This window comes from Halichoeres trimaculatus, unplaced genomic scaffold (genome assembly GCF_033239565.1).
Source record: "Halichoeres trimaculatus isolate MK-OKI-2021-1 unplaced genomic scaffold, fHalTri1.1 fHalTri1_scaffold_23, whole genome shotgun sequence".
Classification (NCBI taxonomy): domain Eukaryota; kingdom Metazoa; phylum Chordata; class Actinopteri; order Labriformes; family Labridae; genus Halichoeres; species Halichoeres trimaculatus.
Window position 1 is genome coordinate 18,363,572 of NW_027437201.1, and position 13,918 is coordinate 18,377,489.

The 13,918-nt window shown below is 43.9% G+C and overlaps 1 protein-coding gene across 2 annotated transcripts in view; it reads left to right on the forward strand.

Annotated features, from left to right (window-relative positions):
• The window catches only part of LOC141785361 (uncharacterized), an 84,227-nt gene that overhangs the window by 22,708 nt on the left and 47,601 nt on the right, over positions 1–13,918 (forward strand). For both annotated transcript variants that reach the window (XM_074663656.1, XM_074663657.1), the window contains exons 2-5: positions 127–2,587; positions 5,366–5,483; positions 5,757–6,285; positions 6,616–7,080. In XM_074663656.1, coding sequence (XP_074519757.1) covers positions 398–2,587; positions 5,366–5,483; positions 5,757–6,285; positions 6,616–7,080 — 3,302 coding nt within the window. In that variant the 5' untranslated portion in view covers positions 127–397. The remainder of the gene's footprint in view (positions 1–126; positions 2,588–5,365; positions 5,484–5,756; positions 6,286–6,615; positions 7,081–13,918) is intronic.

Sequence of the window (13,918 nt, forward strand, 5' to 3'; positions counted from 1 at the left end):
AATCACCTCAGATTTCTTTCCAACTGGACAAGGCAGCTTTCTGCATCACATTCACAGAAACTTCACGTGTGTATCCGTCTCTGGAGGTTATAAAACTTAACAGATCCTCTCCTCTTTCATTCACAGGTATGAAGGATAGGGAGCTGTCGAAGGAGTCCCACGGGCATGTTTGTCCTCTGGCCGTTCATCCTGTGTGTCTCAGCTCCTCACACAGACGCTCTGGGACGGAGAAGAGAGACCGTCTAAAAATAAACTGACACTCACCAGCAGCAGAAAATCAGAATCAAACCAACAAATTCAAAAGGACAAAGAAGAAGTTCTTGTTTTCATTCTGTCGGCTTCTCTCACTCTGATCGGTTTCTGTTTCTCTGTCCTCATTCTGGCCTGAGAGGAGGTCATGTCCCAGTCTGGTAAAGTCCTTCATTTGTATGTAGAAGTGAGGTCTGCCCCAGATCAGAACGGAGTGAAAGGGGGGTTTGAAGAGAAGGACGGAGGGCTCGCTCAGGAGCGTTCAGTTAAAGACAGTCCAGCAGAGCTCCTCTCTCAGCTCGCGAGCCAGACAACCTGCAAGACCTCCAGCAAAGCCTCCCCTCCCCAGCGTCTGGCTCAGGACTGCACACACACACACAGCACTCCTCCTCCTAGAAACAGTGTCAGCTTCCAGCTCCAGCAGACCAGCAGCTCCCCGAAAGTTTCCAAGCGCTGGAGTGCTCCGTGTGATGGAGTCCACTCTCCAAAAATGCTCTCTCCAAGAAAAATTACAGTTTCTAAAACGTCTCCCAACTGCCCGAGGTTAAAAGAGGGAGAGGTCAGCGACGGTAAGCGGTCTGTGGTCACCTTCAGCTATGTAGAGAAGTCAAACGTGAAGACCATGGACAGTCCACGCAACTCTCCGTGTGAGAGGAAAACCAGAAAGGACAGATCCAACCCTTGTTATTTTCGTAAAAGACTCAGCGACCCATTTTGGTTTGGGAGTCCAGATTCATCGTGCAGCTCTAGTCCCAAACTGACTTTCAGATCTCCTGGGAGTCACCAGCAGACGTTCTCTCCCGGCTTTCGCCAACCTCACTTCGACCCTATCGGCAGGGCAGCTACCCAGAGGGCCGTGGAGGAGTTCGGCTCTCCGTTACTGAGGATCAAACTCGCCCATGCACTTGAGAACTTACCGTCTTCACGCTACAACCAACAGCCACGATGTCAGTCCTGGGCTGGGTCTCCTGTTCAGCGTCAGAACGTCAGCGTAAACCCCAAAGACCACGTCACGGAAAGGAGCCCGGCTGTTTGTGGCTTCTGGAGTCCAGTATCAGACAGGCTAACCTCCAAGTCCAGGCAGTCTCCTCTTTCTAAGCCTGAGTCTCAGAGTCCTCTTCACTGGTCTGGAGAGGACAGAGCTGTGTCCAACAGTCCAGCCAGTAAAAGACTGATTCATAGGACCTGTAACAGAAGCACTTCACCGCAGGGAGCAATCCTCCAACTTGGCAATAATGTAAACGAGGGCTTGAACCAGTTAAGTGACAGTAAATCCTCCTCCCCGGCTCACAGCCCTGAGGTCGCCCGCAGGCTCGCTGAGGAGGCGACTAAAGTTTCCTCGATTTTCACTGAGGCCAGACGGTCCTCGCTGCACAACGCTCTGGGCGAGCCCGCAGGAGACGGTCACACTTCAGCAACAAACGCACAAACGCTCAAGATGAACATCCCTTTAAACGACCAACAGACGCCAGCAACCGACAACACAGATTCTCACCAGCTTGAAAACTCGACCTTACAGTCACAGACACAAGAAACAAACTCACAAAACAACGTTGAATCCAACCAGCTGGACTGCAGCCAGAAATCTCAGCAACACACCTCCATCCTGTCAACACCTCACGGTTCCCCCGCCATCCCTTCACGTGTTTACCGCCCGTCTCACCCTCCCACGGACCTCAGCTCACCTCTAAGGGATCCGAGGTTACGCCAAGCTGAGCTACGAGCACCTGATACCCCGACACTGCATCGCCGACAGCCTCCACAGTACACCAGAGAAACCTGGACCCCTACTGTAGACAGGGGAGACCTGGGCTGCTTCGAGAAAGGGGACTGCACTGAACTAGCTCGGAGACTCTTTATCAATCAGAGTGTGGAGGAGGCGCCAGTTAGCTGGACGTCCAGGCAGCAGTGGGGCGACCATGGCGATAAAACCCCAAACCCTGAGTCTGGATCCGCCAGCAGTCAAACCTCTGAGCGCAGATCCAGCCGCCGTCGCAGGCCGCTCAGTCCCACGGCGCAGCAGAAACGTGCCGAGCAGAGGAGGAGGGAGATCCTGCTGCTTGGACCGGTGGCTCTGGACTCTCCAGATGAAGACGAAGGCTGCGATGAGGAGGGCGAGGGCGATGAGGTGGATGGGTTTGGGGTGGGGGAACAGCCGGGTCTGCAGAGAGCTGAGGAGCCTGCAGAGGGGGAGCAGAACGGAGGGATGGGAGGGTCGTCTTCACGGAGCTCCAGCGGGGTGACGGGAAGCTTGGGCGACAGGGACTGTGTGTCCCCGGAGTCCAGCCAGTCCAGCCACCAGAGCAACGAGACTGGGGCGGCCACCTCAGGAATACAGGTGAGACACTGAGCAGCAAATGTATGGCTTCATGTATTGCTTCTTTTCTTAAAATAACATACAATTATAAATTACATCATAGTCTCAAGTGGTCAAGCGTCCTGGTAGATGACTTACAAGAAATTTAATGAATTTCTTCATATTGGAAAAAAGGCGTATTCTCCCTTTAACAGCCTGAGTCAGTTTTTCCATGCCTGCACAAGCAGAAAGAGTTTTACAGAGTCAAACTTTATGAATCTGAATGCTGATCCAGCCTGGTTCAGTACAGTGGCCTGACTGTTGTTGAATCTTTAGCTTCATATTATTTATGATAGTCAGAGACTTTAAGGTTTTTACATTTCAGGGAATATCCTTTGCCCGTCAGTGCTCGCTTATTTTTAGAATAAGAAAGCTTGAGTAAGACGTGTTAGAGAGAATGTGTGGTTTATTTTCATGAGAGGATAAGATAAGACAACTAAGCCCAAAGGAGGGAGGTTATGCGTGTTGCAGGTGAAGGGGAAATGAGGAAACAGAAGTGAAGAGATCAAGGTGATCGAACACTTCAATGGGGGGGCCATTTTTCCATGTGTAGTAATAAGTGGTTCCTTTTAAGAAACAATTGGGAATATTTTAATCCATCAACATCACTAGCCTTTATGCTTAACGATTCCCTTGTTAATTCTTTGCAGTATAACCTTACGCCAACTAGCTATCCTCGCTTAGCGGATGGAAAACAGTTTCCCACAGATTCAGGGTTTTATGTTAGAGGCGCTAAACACACAAAGAAATCTACATTACATTCAACAGTATACATCCCCTAACGTAGCAAAAACGACTAAGAAAACATATCGCTAGCTTGTTGCTAACATATATGGGCATTTATTCTATTATGCTAGTTAGCAAACATCTATAAAACTCTAGTTTTAAAAGCAGGGTTGGCAGTCCTGAAAAATTAGCATGAATTTGAATGTAGCATCTCGTCAGGACTCCTCCTAGCCCCTCCTCCTCCTCTCCTTGGAGCTCCTCCGAAGCAACGCCCCTGCTCACATGCCCGAGCGCCGCTGATTCCCGACTATGATTGTGAATGACTGAAAGACGGACTCAGCATGTCAGTTTAGGTTTTGCACTGTGTTGAGTTTCCTTAAGAGGTAAGGAAACACCAAAACGTTAAAACGTAAAGCTAAAAAACAAACGTGACTTTTGTTAGTACTCGCAACTGTCATGCTAGCATTATCCACTTTTACCTGTGACACGATATCAGGAGTAAAGTGATAATACAAATAGTACATATACACTTTCTCTAGGACTTACCAAGTATCATGATTTTATTTTGCTTGTCAGAGCCCCTGTGGTGAGAGTTTATTAGACTCTGATCCAGACTACAGCCCAGAGCCAAGTGCCTCATCAGGTTAGAGGGGACAGGCCCGAGGTTGAGCGAGAGGGGCAGTAGTTAGAGACAGGGGAACAGAAAAAGTTAAGAAAGCCTCCGTCTTTCTTTTCTTGCACTGTTTAGCCGGACAGGAAAGCGCATTGAGCCAGAGGAGGGCAAAACGGCAGGACGGGATTTGATTGGTTTAACAGATTGTAGTCCGATTGATGTTATTGGCTGATGTTTTCCTGGGTTTTCTCCTGCTGTAGATAGCAGATATCATTTGCTCTCATTTAAGAACACATCATGTATTACTCGGGATCAAAAAGTGTATCTTAATCAAACTACCAATCATACCTTCAAAACAGAACTTCAGCTTTCATCACAGAAACATATCACAATGAGTTTTTACAAACAAAACTGAAAACTTTAAATGTCAAAATACTTAAAGGTAAATGCTTTCCAAACAGGAAGAAAGTGAAGGCTGACTTCAGCAAAGGAATGCTTTGACCACTTGTAGACACCAGATGGCCTACTTCAGTCAATAATGTATAAGAAAACAATACATTTATGTTGGGAGACATGCAATTTTTTCCCTTAATTTTATTTATTTACATTGAGAGATATTCTGATCTATTGACCATCCATTGAAGGACAAAATGAGTTAACTGAGCAAAGCTGCAAAATGAATGAGTGTGATTGCATTGAAAAATAATTTGTGCCACACACTTTGGAGTAAGACCTCAGAACAAAGCAGGTTTCCAGTGAAGTTGATGCACTATTTATGCCCTGTAATAGGGACGTTCCCAGAGACTAATTCTCCAATTTAATAGAAACATAAACTCGGACAGGCCGACTTGTCCAAAGGTCAGAAAACAGTTTAACAGGAACAAACTGTACAAAACCATTTTGCATCTCGCCCTCCTCAGTAAATGAATTGAGAGCAATTATTTGCAACGTGCATTGTGAAAATTGCACCTTCTCTCAAAAAGCATGACTCAAAATGCTGAAAAAAAGTTCACAAACAACATTTAAATAAATAAACCGCCACACGAAACGCTTTCATTGGTTAGCTGCCAAGAGAACGATTTAAAAGCTGATACCAAACCAAGTCAGTCCACTATGAAGCCCGAGCCAAGAGGAGCTCAGCTTAGAATAAAGACTGGAATTATGGGAAACCTGTCTGCTTGGCATGAAATTTCATGTAAAATAAATGTGTTAACTGTTTTTTAGAGAGACAGTCTTTATGCTAAGCTAAGCTAATCCTCCTCTGGACTCTGGATCAAGGTCAACACTTGCTGCAGAGAGTTTTATCCCAACATTTAGCTCCATGAAAAGATAATTCACCAAAATGTGTTTGGTTATGGGGTCAGTGCTGCACTGCAGAGCTGGTGTCCAGTGTGTTTGTTTCATGTGTGTGTATCTTTCAGACGGACAGTGGATGTGCAGTGCCCGTGCCCTCCCTCCACTGCCAGAGAATCGCTCGTGCCAAGTGGGAGTTTTTGTTCGGGACCCCTGCTGAGGAGGCTGCCAGCAGGGGGGAGAAAAGTGAGAGCATGTCCACCTCCGTTCCATCCAGTTTCTGTTCTTTTATCTCAGACGAGAGTGAAGCGTTCTCAGTCCTTTTTCTCCAGTTAACAGAAGAAAAAAACCTCAAAATAATCGAAAATCAAATGTTAAAGGTTATGAAATAATAATCAGATCTTTAGTTGATGAAAAAAGACGGTTAATCTGACGTTATCACAATCTTAAGACCTCTGCAGTATAAATATTTGCAGCTATAGCCTCACATTCAGGATGTTCAACTTTCTCCACCTGCAGATTCTCTGGAAACCTCCACAGCTCCTCCCAGTGGTAACTCCAGTGAGTCTCCCACCCCGACTCCCCCCACCTCCCTGCCCATGCTCTCTGCCAATCACGAGGTCCAGCACGTGGAGGTCGAGCTGGTGACCCCTCCTCCGGCCATCATTGGGACTTCACCTAAAACCGGCATCATCCGGCGCACTTTGAAGTACTCAGAAACCGACCTGGACGCCGTCCCTCTGCGCTGCTACAGAGAGACGGACATCGACGAGGTGCTGCTGGCCGAGCAGGAAGACGCAGACTCAGCGTTTGGGAGTAACCGCAGCGTTCAGGGCACCTCAGGGACAGGAAGCAGCCCTCTGGGAGGTCAGGCGTACGGGAGGACGGCAGAGGAAAAGGAGGAGGAGGAGGAGGAGGAAGATGAGGATGAGGAAGAAAGTGAGGAAGAAATGGTGAGCTGGGCCAGTGTGAGGATGCAAGGGGACAACAGGAAGCAGCAGTCTGCAGCGGAGGAGGAGCCGGAGGTGTTTGGTCACCTTCTGAAGAGGTGAAAACAAACCACACAGACAAACACACACTTCAGGTCACACAGCATCTCATATCAGGACGACAAACGGTCAAAACGCTAAATTTCTAAACCCCAGACTCCTGAAAGATTGAGGTTTGTGTCACAGTGACGACATCCACTTATTCAAATGTTTCTCATGAAAGACTCTGGGGTGGCCGAATTTTCCCCTGACCTACATTATGATCTGAATTTGGACTTCACGGGTTTGATGATGTTAGTGCCTCTCAGAGCATCACTTCCTCACTTTAATAAACTTGATGAAATAAATCCTTTTAAAGACGTGTTTCTAAATTCTTTCTCTCTCATCAGACCGTCGGAAACTTTCTTCGACAACCACCACCCGGCTCTCAAATCCCCCATCCTGGTCTCTGGTCCTCGCCTGGCAGCCGAGGACACCTTCAGCCGCCACTTTGAGAGCATCATGGAGTCTCACCGCGCCAAAGGGACGTCTTACAACAGCCTGGACAGCGAGGAGCTCCTCACATCCAGCACCCAAACCGTCCTGACCTTTGACCTCCCCACGCTCACCCCTGCTATCCACGCTCCGGTTTGCCAGAGCGCCAGGCAGATCGTGCAGCTCAGCTTCGCCCCACTGGCTCACGATGAGAGACCGAGTTTGTCTGATTCTATCTTCACGGTGACGGGGGATTCGGATGCCACAAGAGCGCCGTCCAGCGAGAGGCTGAGCAGTGGATCGGACGACACACACAGAGGAGAGGAGTGCGCTCAGCTGGGGAGCAGCTGGTACAGCAACCTGACTTTCACTTTACCCAGGTGAGTCCAGCACAAGCAGACAGTAGATGTTACAACACCAAGAAAACCAACATTTAAAGGTGTCAAATCAGGTAAAGCTGATAAAGTTTGTGTCAAAATACAAATTAAAACCTGTGCAGCCTCAAATTTGGCGCAGACAGCGACATCAGGTGGCTGCAAAACTTATTACAGCCCCCTTCATGATGCACCTCTTTTCTACTCGCTGTTTGAGACTTGAGAAATAAATGCTGGAAAACTGGTGTACTAGAAAAAAGTAACTTCTTGCAATTTGATAATCTTGAGTTGAAAAATTGAATTTTTTTAGAGACATAAAACAGTTTTACCTCCACCAAGGAGGTTTTGTTTTTTAGAAAGCTTGACTGTGAACAACATAACTCAAAAAGTAACGAACAGATCTTGATGAAATTTTCAGGAAATGTTCAAAATGAGATAAGAAAGACATCATTGAATAGTCAGGTTGCTTTGCAAAACAATAAAAGACAAGGTCACCATAATTTCTGACAGATGTAAAAGTAAGATCCACATCCTGTTAATATTCTGGATACTAAGATCCAGAATATGAAATATGAACTTGGTCATTATAATTTTCTACACTGTCAGGTAATAAATTTTCATACAAACCTGCAACTAACACCAAATTGTAGCAGACAGTCTGCTGTAAAGGAGTATAACATTAAAGTAGGACTTAAGCAGTGGGGATTGCTCGAAGACTGCAAGGGAAGCTCAACTTCCCCTCAAATGTCCCTAAAAAAGTGGTGATATGTACTGCTGTGTGTTCATTTCATTGACAAAATATGCGCTAGAATTCCTTCATCTTTTGTTCAGAATCAGCTCCTATCACAGTAACTGGCTCCACCTCCTTCTCTTTCATCCCCGCAGCGTCTCAGCGCTTTGACACAGTCGGATGATTAGTGTCTTCTGACTTTAGCGGGGAAGCGTAGCGTGGGTTGTTCCACTGTGGAAACTGGACCGTCATTGGATAAACGTTGGGCTTTGTCCCGCCCATCGGACACTCAGCGTCTCTGGGGGTCTATGAGGCAGTGGGCTGGCCTGGACGCTGGGCTTCTGCATGATGATTGGATGATCTGTCTGAGGCTGAATCCCTTTTTGATTGACAGTGAAATGAGCCAGTCGGCGATCTTGAAGTATAACCCTCCCTGAGCATCTCTGAGTTGTTCTTGACTGATGCGGATGCTTTATCGATCCCCAGCGAGTCTACCTTTCTTAAAAACGTTGAGTGTTGAGAGAACACTGGTAAAATCCCTGGAAAACACACCTAGTTGGTACGACAGGGTCACAGATCATTTCTTGAAAAGGAACGGAGGGTAGAATCTAGGTTCAAATAAATAAACAAATTTATGATGTAGGCCGGAAAAAAAAAAAAGCTTCCCTTCCTTGACTGACCAGCAGCCGCCACTGGACTTAAGTGTTGTGTGATGCAATATGCTTGGTGGAGGTCTGTGCTCTCTGAGAGCTTTTCTAGTTAAACCTGTTTTATGTCATCTATGGTTAACTTTTTGGAGCTTCTGTTTTTTAAATTGATTAACTCTTAAAACCCTAAGGTCCGTCTTTGGGGTCGCTCCGCAACAAAAGGCATAAAAAATACTTGAGCTATTACTCAGAGCCTCTGACATAAATACCAATACTGACACATCTGAGCAAGAATATTTCAAATAGACATTTTTGATGCAGAGATAAACTCTTTTTAATCTGGGTCATTTTTCTAGCAAAGACCCAAAGAAGAGGCCAGGACTTAAAGGGTAAAATTAGTTGAAAATAGACAATCAGAGACTGATTTAGCAGCTGATAAACCAGAATTTGTTGTACAGTCAGGATTAAACCTCACATATCATCATTCGTCATATTTTTGCAAATGCAGCATAAAGGTGTGTCTATCATGCTAACTTGAGCCGTGTAGGAACACTGGGAGCTGTTTTTAGTTTATTTCTGAGTTGTTTTTGGCTCCTGTCTCCGGTCACTCCTCTGTTAATGTGCTCCTGTCAGTCTCCTGAGTGTCTCCGTCTGTGCAGAGCCGTGCTGCAGTGCTATTCTGGAGCTGCTAGTGAAGGTCGCTACAAGGCTGTGTGTGGTCCCTCTGCTGTGTGCCAGGCTGCTGCTAAGTGTGTGTGTGTTTCTGAGTGTGTGTGTGATTCCATCTGTGCTATCTGTTAGTGTTAAGGTGTGTGCATGCACCTGTATCTGTAGGTGAACATGCTTTTGTTTGTGTGTGTATGTGTGTGTGTGGGGTTCAGGGATGTCAGACAGAAGCAGATGGCTGCTGCAGACTCACCTTGACTGTGTGAGACTCAAAGACTTTGTTTTAACTTCTTACAGACTCAAATCTGCAGCACAAGCAGCTTTATTCTTCATTAACATTTTTTGTTTTCATATTTTATCTATTTATCCAACAACTTCATCCTGAAATTCACATTTTTAGTCACTTTAAATCTTAAAGATGTAGCTCAGTTTGCCTTGTTCCAGATGGTTTGTCTCTGTCGTGTGTAAATGATCACATCAGCTCTCCTCCTCCCGTGTGACGGTGAGATAAACCTGCTGTGTAGATGTCATCCTAACTTACTGTGACAGCACTGCAGAGGTAGAGGGACTGCATCAGGTCACCTTGCTGTTTTGACCACTAGGTGGCGTGAGAGGACAGATGTTATACTTTTGAGTTAAAGCAGATATGAAGAAACTATAAGAAGCGAGAAACCAGTGTAGTGTTGGCTCTGCAGCCAACTATCAGCTGTTGGGTCCGTGATTAACGAGTCAACTTGACTTTTTTCCCCTTGATACAATCTAAATTTTGTCATTTGTTTTTCTTTTTTTCTTTTTTCTTTTTTTTTTTAAATTGGAGTCACAAATAAAGGAAATACAATGATATAAATTCAAAAAAATATAATTTTCTCTTTTTTCTTTTTATTCTTTAACAAGAACATAAACATTGTCTCTGCAATCAAAGAAGATTAGAAAACATAAAATCAAGATCACAAAATAAATTAATTAAATATTTTTTTCAAAATTTAAAAGATAAAATAAAATAAAATTATATCTATATTCAAGGTTTTTTTATCTTTTCCTAAATTGAATTCAGATTAAAAAGACAAAATAAAATATTTTATCTATAATTTTATTTTATTTTATCTTTTCCTAAATTAAATCTAAATTTAAAAGATAAAATAAAACAAAAGTATATGTATAATTTTATTTTATTTTATCTTTTACTTAATTAAATCTAAATAAAAAATAATAAAACAAAATTATATCTCGAGTTTTATATTATTTTATTTTTTCCTTAATTAAATCTATATTTTAAAAAATAATAAAACAAAAGTATATGTATAATTTTATTTTATTTTATCTTTTCCTAAATTAAATCTTAATTAAAACAATAAAAAAAATAAATCAATAATTTTTTTGTATTATATCTTTTCAATTATAAATAAATATATATATATATATATATATATATATATATATATATATATATATATATATATATATATATATATATATATATATATATATATATATATATAATGCTTGGTTAAATGAGATCCTGAATATTGCAACAAAAGGCTTTTTAACCTAAAACTTTTGACAATGTATAAAAAAAAAAAAAAAATTCCAAAACTGATGCAGTCTAGGCCAAAAAAAGAACATGTGACTCAAATTGAATGGAGAGGCATGATGTGCTCCCAAGCAATTTGATTGGTGTAGCTTTTTGGCATTTTTACCCACTCTTTCCTTGTTTCTGTCTCTTTCCACTGCCCTGTACCTTTTTAAACAAGAGCATTAAAGTCAGAAAATAACTTTGAAAAGAAAAAAGTGGCACCTCTGTTCAAAATTGTGGCTAACACAAACTCTTGTGTTCATTTGAAGTCTTCAAGCTGAAAGACTCCAAACATAGACGTAACTCTGTCTCGTGTTTCCGTGTTTGATGCATGAGTACTCCCTTAAAGGTTAACCAACAGCTTCATTCTTTCCTCTCTTTCCTGTTTCTCTGTCTTCACACACAAACTCACATTGTTGTCTCTTCCCTTCCTGATAAAACTCTTCATATGAAGACCAAACCGCACCGTGCCGGCTCAGGTGGATGTTTGCTTTGTGCTGATCTTATCTCAGTTTTTATAAGCGGCTCAAACTCTGGCAGCGCCGACCGGAGCTGAGGAATCCAGGAGCGAGACGAGCAGACAAATATTTCTGAAGGCTTGTCCATACTTTGATAAAAGATGGAATTTCAGCCCCCCTCCTCCTCCTCCTCCTCTTCCTCTCGCATCAGCCTTTTCAGATGCTCTGTGCTATTAGACAGTGGCTCATTGTGCGGAGCGGCCCAGCGGACTGAGAAGGGGTACAATTATGCGAGGGGATGCCGTTAAAGCAGAGGCTGACACCGGTGAATTCTCCCAGGACCTCTCTGAATTGTGCTGCCTCTTCACTAAACAATCAAACAGGTGGTGCAGGCCGAATTGGAGCCATAATGAAAACTCCTGCAGGCCCTGATGCAAGCGTGTGCTGTAAACACACTCCACAATGGCCCCAGACGCTGACAAAGGGCCACATTTTTATTCAGCAGGGCACACCCCAGAGAGAGTCCTGTGAGTTTACACCTGACACCTTGTTTCTTTGTTTCCTCTGAAGGTGAGACCGCAGACAAGGTAGACTAAAGCCCAACAACGCCCAGAGCATGCATGGAGGAGTGTGTGTAACTGGAGATGGGTTAAAAAGGAGGGACGGGGGAATGAAATGAGGGCGGGTGAGGGATTTTTAAGCAACAGACAAGCCAAGTTTCATGCCATGCTTGAATCCAAGGTCAGTGGGGGACAGTGAGCGTTTACACTGTGCAAGAGGGAGGGAGGAAGAGGGAGGGGAGAGAAGGAGGAGGGAACAGAAACAAACAGACTCAGAGGGGAAAAGATAGAGAAGGAGAGGCATCGCAGGACAAACAGCTCTTTTACTTTGGGGGGGAAGGAAACTCGCTGTGAAGCTCAAATGACAGTAAACATAGAGGAAGAGTGAGACAGAGGAGGACTCATGAAGGACTCTCAGACCGCAGAGAGACCCAGCAGAGGAATGTGGGGCCTGCTCACAGAGAGCTTAGGTGTGCTTTAGCTCTCTCGCTTCGGTTTGGACGGTGATGCGTTCAGGTGCACACACCAGGAGGAGAGGAGGGGATGGGGCGCATGGCAGCAGGCGGCGGCGAGGTGTCGGTCAGGGGACGGAAATGAGGACTCCGTCTGTGTTCTGCTGTAACGGCTCCTCTGCAGGCAGGGAGGAGAGGTTTTTGTCTATGAGGCGGTCTTGCCACAGGTACGTCCCCTCCCAGGAAGTGGTGTGTTTTGAGTACCAGGATGTACCAGACTTTGCTTATTGGTCTACTCTCTGTTTATACTTCTATTCATCCACCGAGTAGACCTCATGTCTGGGGACTGTCCCTGTACCACTCACACAGAAGGTGTCAGACTAAGATCAACACTAGAAACTGTTTGCTGAGCTCTTGTCTGAGGTTTACACTACAAAAATCTGTCATCTTATCAAGTGTTTTTGTCTTATTTTAAGTTCAAAAATGTCTTGTACTTGATACAAAACATCTGCCAATGAAACAAGGAAAATTTGCTTGAAACTAGAACAGTGTCCTAATACAAGAAACTTTTCTCTTGCTCCACTGGCAGATTTTTTAACTTCTTACAAGCAATTCAGACCTCCTTTTTCTCTCCAAACAACTTGAAACAAGGCACTTTCCTGAACTGGTCAGGTGAATGTGGCTCATATTAAGTCTAAAAAAACATTTTCTACTGGAAATAAGACAAAATCACTTTACAAGATTTCAGATTTTTGTTGCGCAAGAATAACAGATTTGACAGCAAAAAAAAACAGTCCAGTCAGGACCACTTTGTCAAAATAATCTTTATTGACTTGCACATTTTTATTTGGCGGTATTGTTCTGTTCCGAGACCCCTGCTCTTCCACGCGCTCACGTGGAAAGCCTGAGGCAGGAAGAGCACACCTTCATGCCTACACAAGCCATTGTGAACGGCATAAGCAGGGAGCGCAGCAGCAAAAATAAAAACCCAGACAAAGCAGAGCAATCGACATGAAGACATTGACAGGAGGAGGTGGGGTGGAGGTGGGTTGCAAAATACCATCAGAGGCAGCAGGGAGGAGGCTGGGCTAGAGCTGTTTAAATAGCCTGCTCTGAATGCAATTTTCAGTAGGAAGCGGACTAATCGGCTGATCTGCACCAATGATGACAGCTAAGCTGTTAGAGCTTGACGTATGCTTGATATTTAGATCTTGTTGATTCTTATTTATAGATTTATTTTCTTCTTAACTAGTTTTTAAGATTTTTAAATACTGTGTTTTGCTGAATTTAAGGTTTGGCTAGCTTACCTGGAATGTGGGCACACTGGAGCTGCTAGCAGGGAAGCTAAAGTCCTGCTTTAACTTCACCTCTTTGCATCAAACTCTGTCTTCTGAAAGTCATCATTTTCAATGACGATAGGCTTTAAAACTCCATCTCAGAAACCAAAAAGTAACATTACGTGGACTATAATCATAAGTTGCACAGTCTGTGGTATAAACAAAGGATTCCCTAACTTTTCAGCCTGTAGCCCCCAAAATAGCAATGCTCAGAGAAATATATTTCCCTTGTGCACATATTTCTGTTTCCTAAATTTATCTTCCTTTACTGACACCATTCATAGCATAGTTTTATACAAAAATTCAACCTGTACACTAGAAAAATGGAAATCTTATCAAGTGTTTTGTCTTGTTTTCAGTTAAAAAATGTCTTTTTAGACTTGAAACAAGATAAATTCACCAGACTAGTCCAGAAAAATGT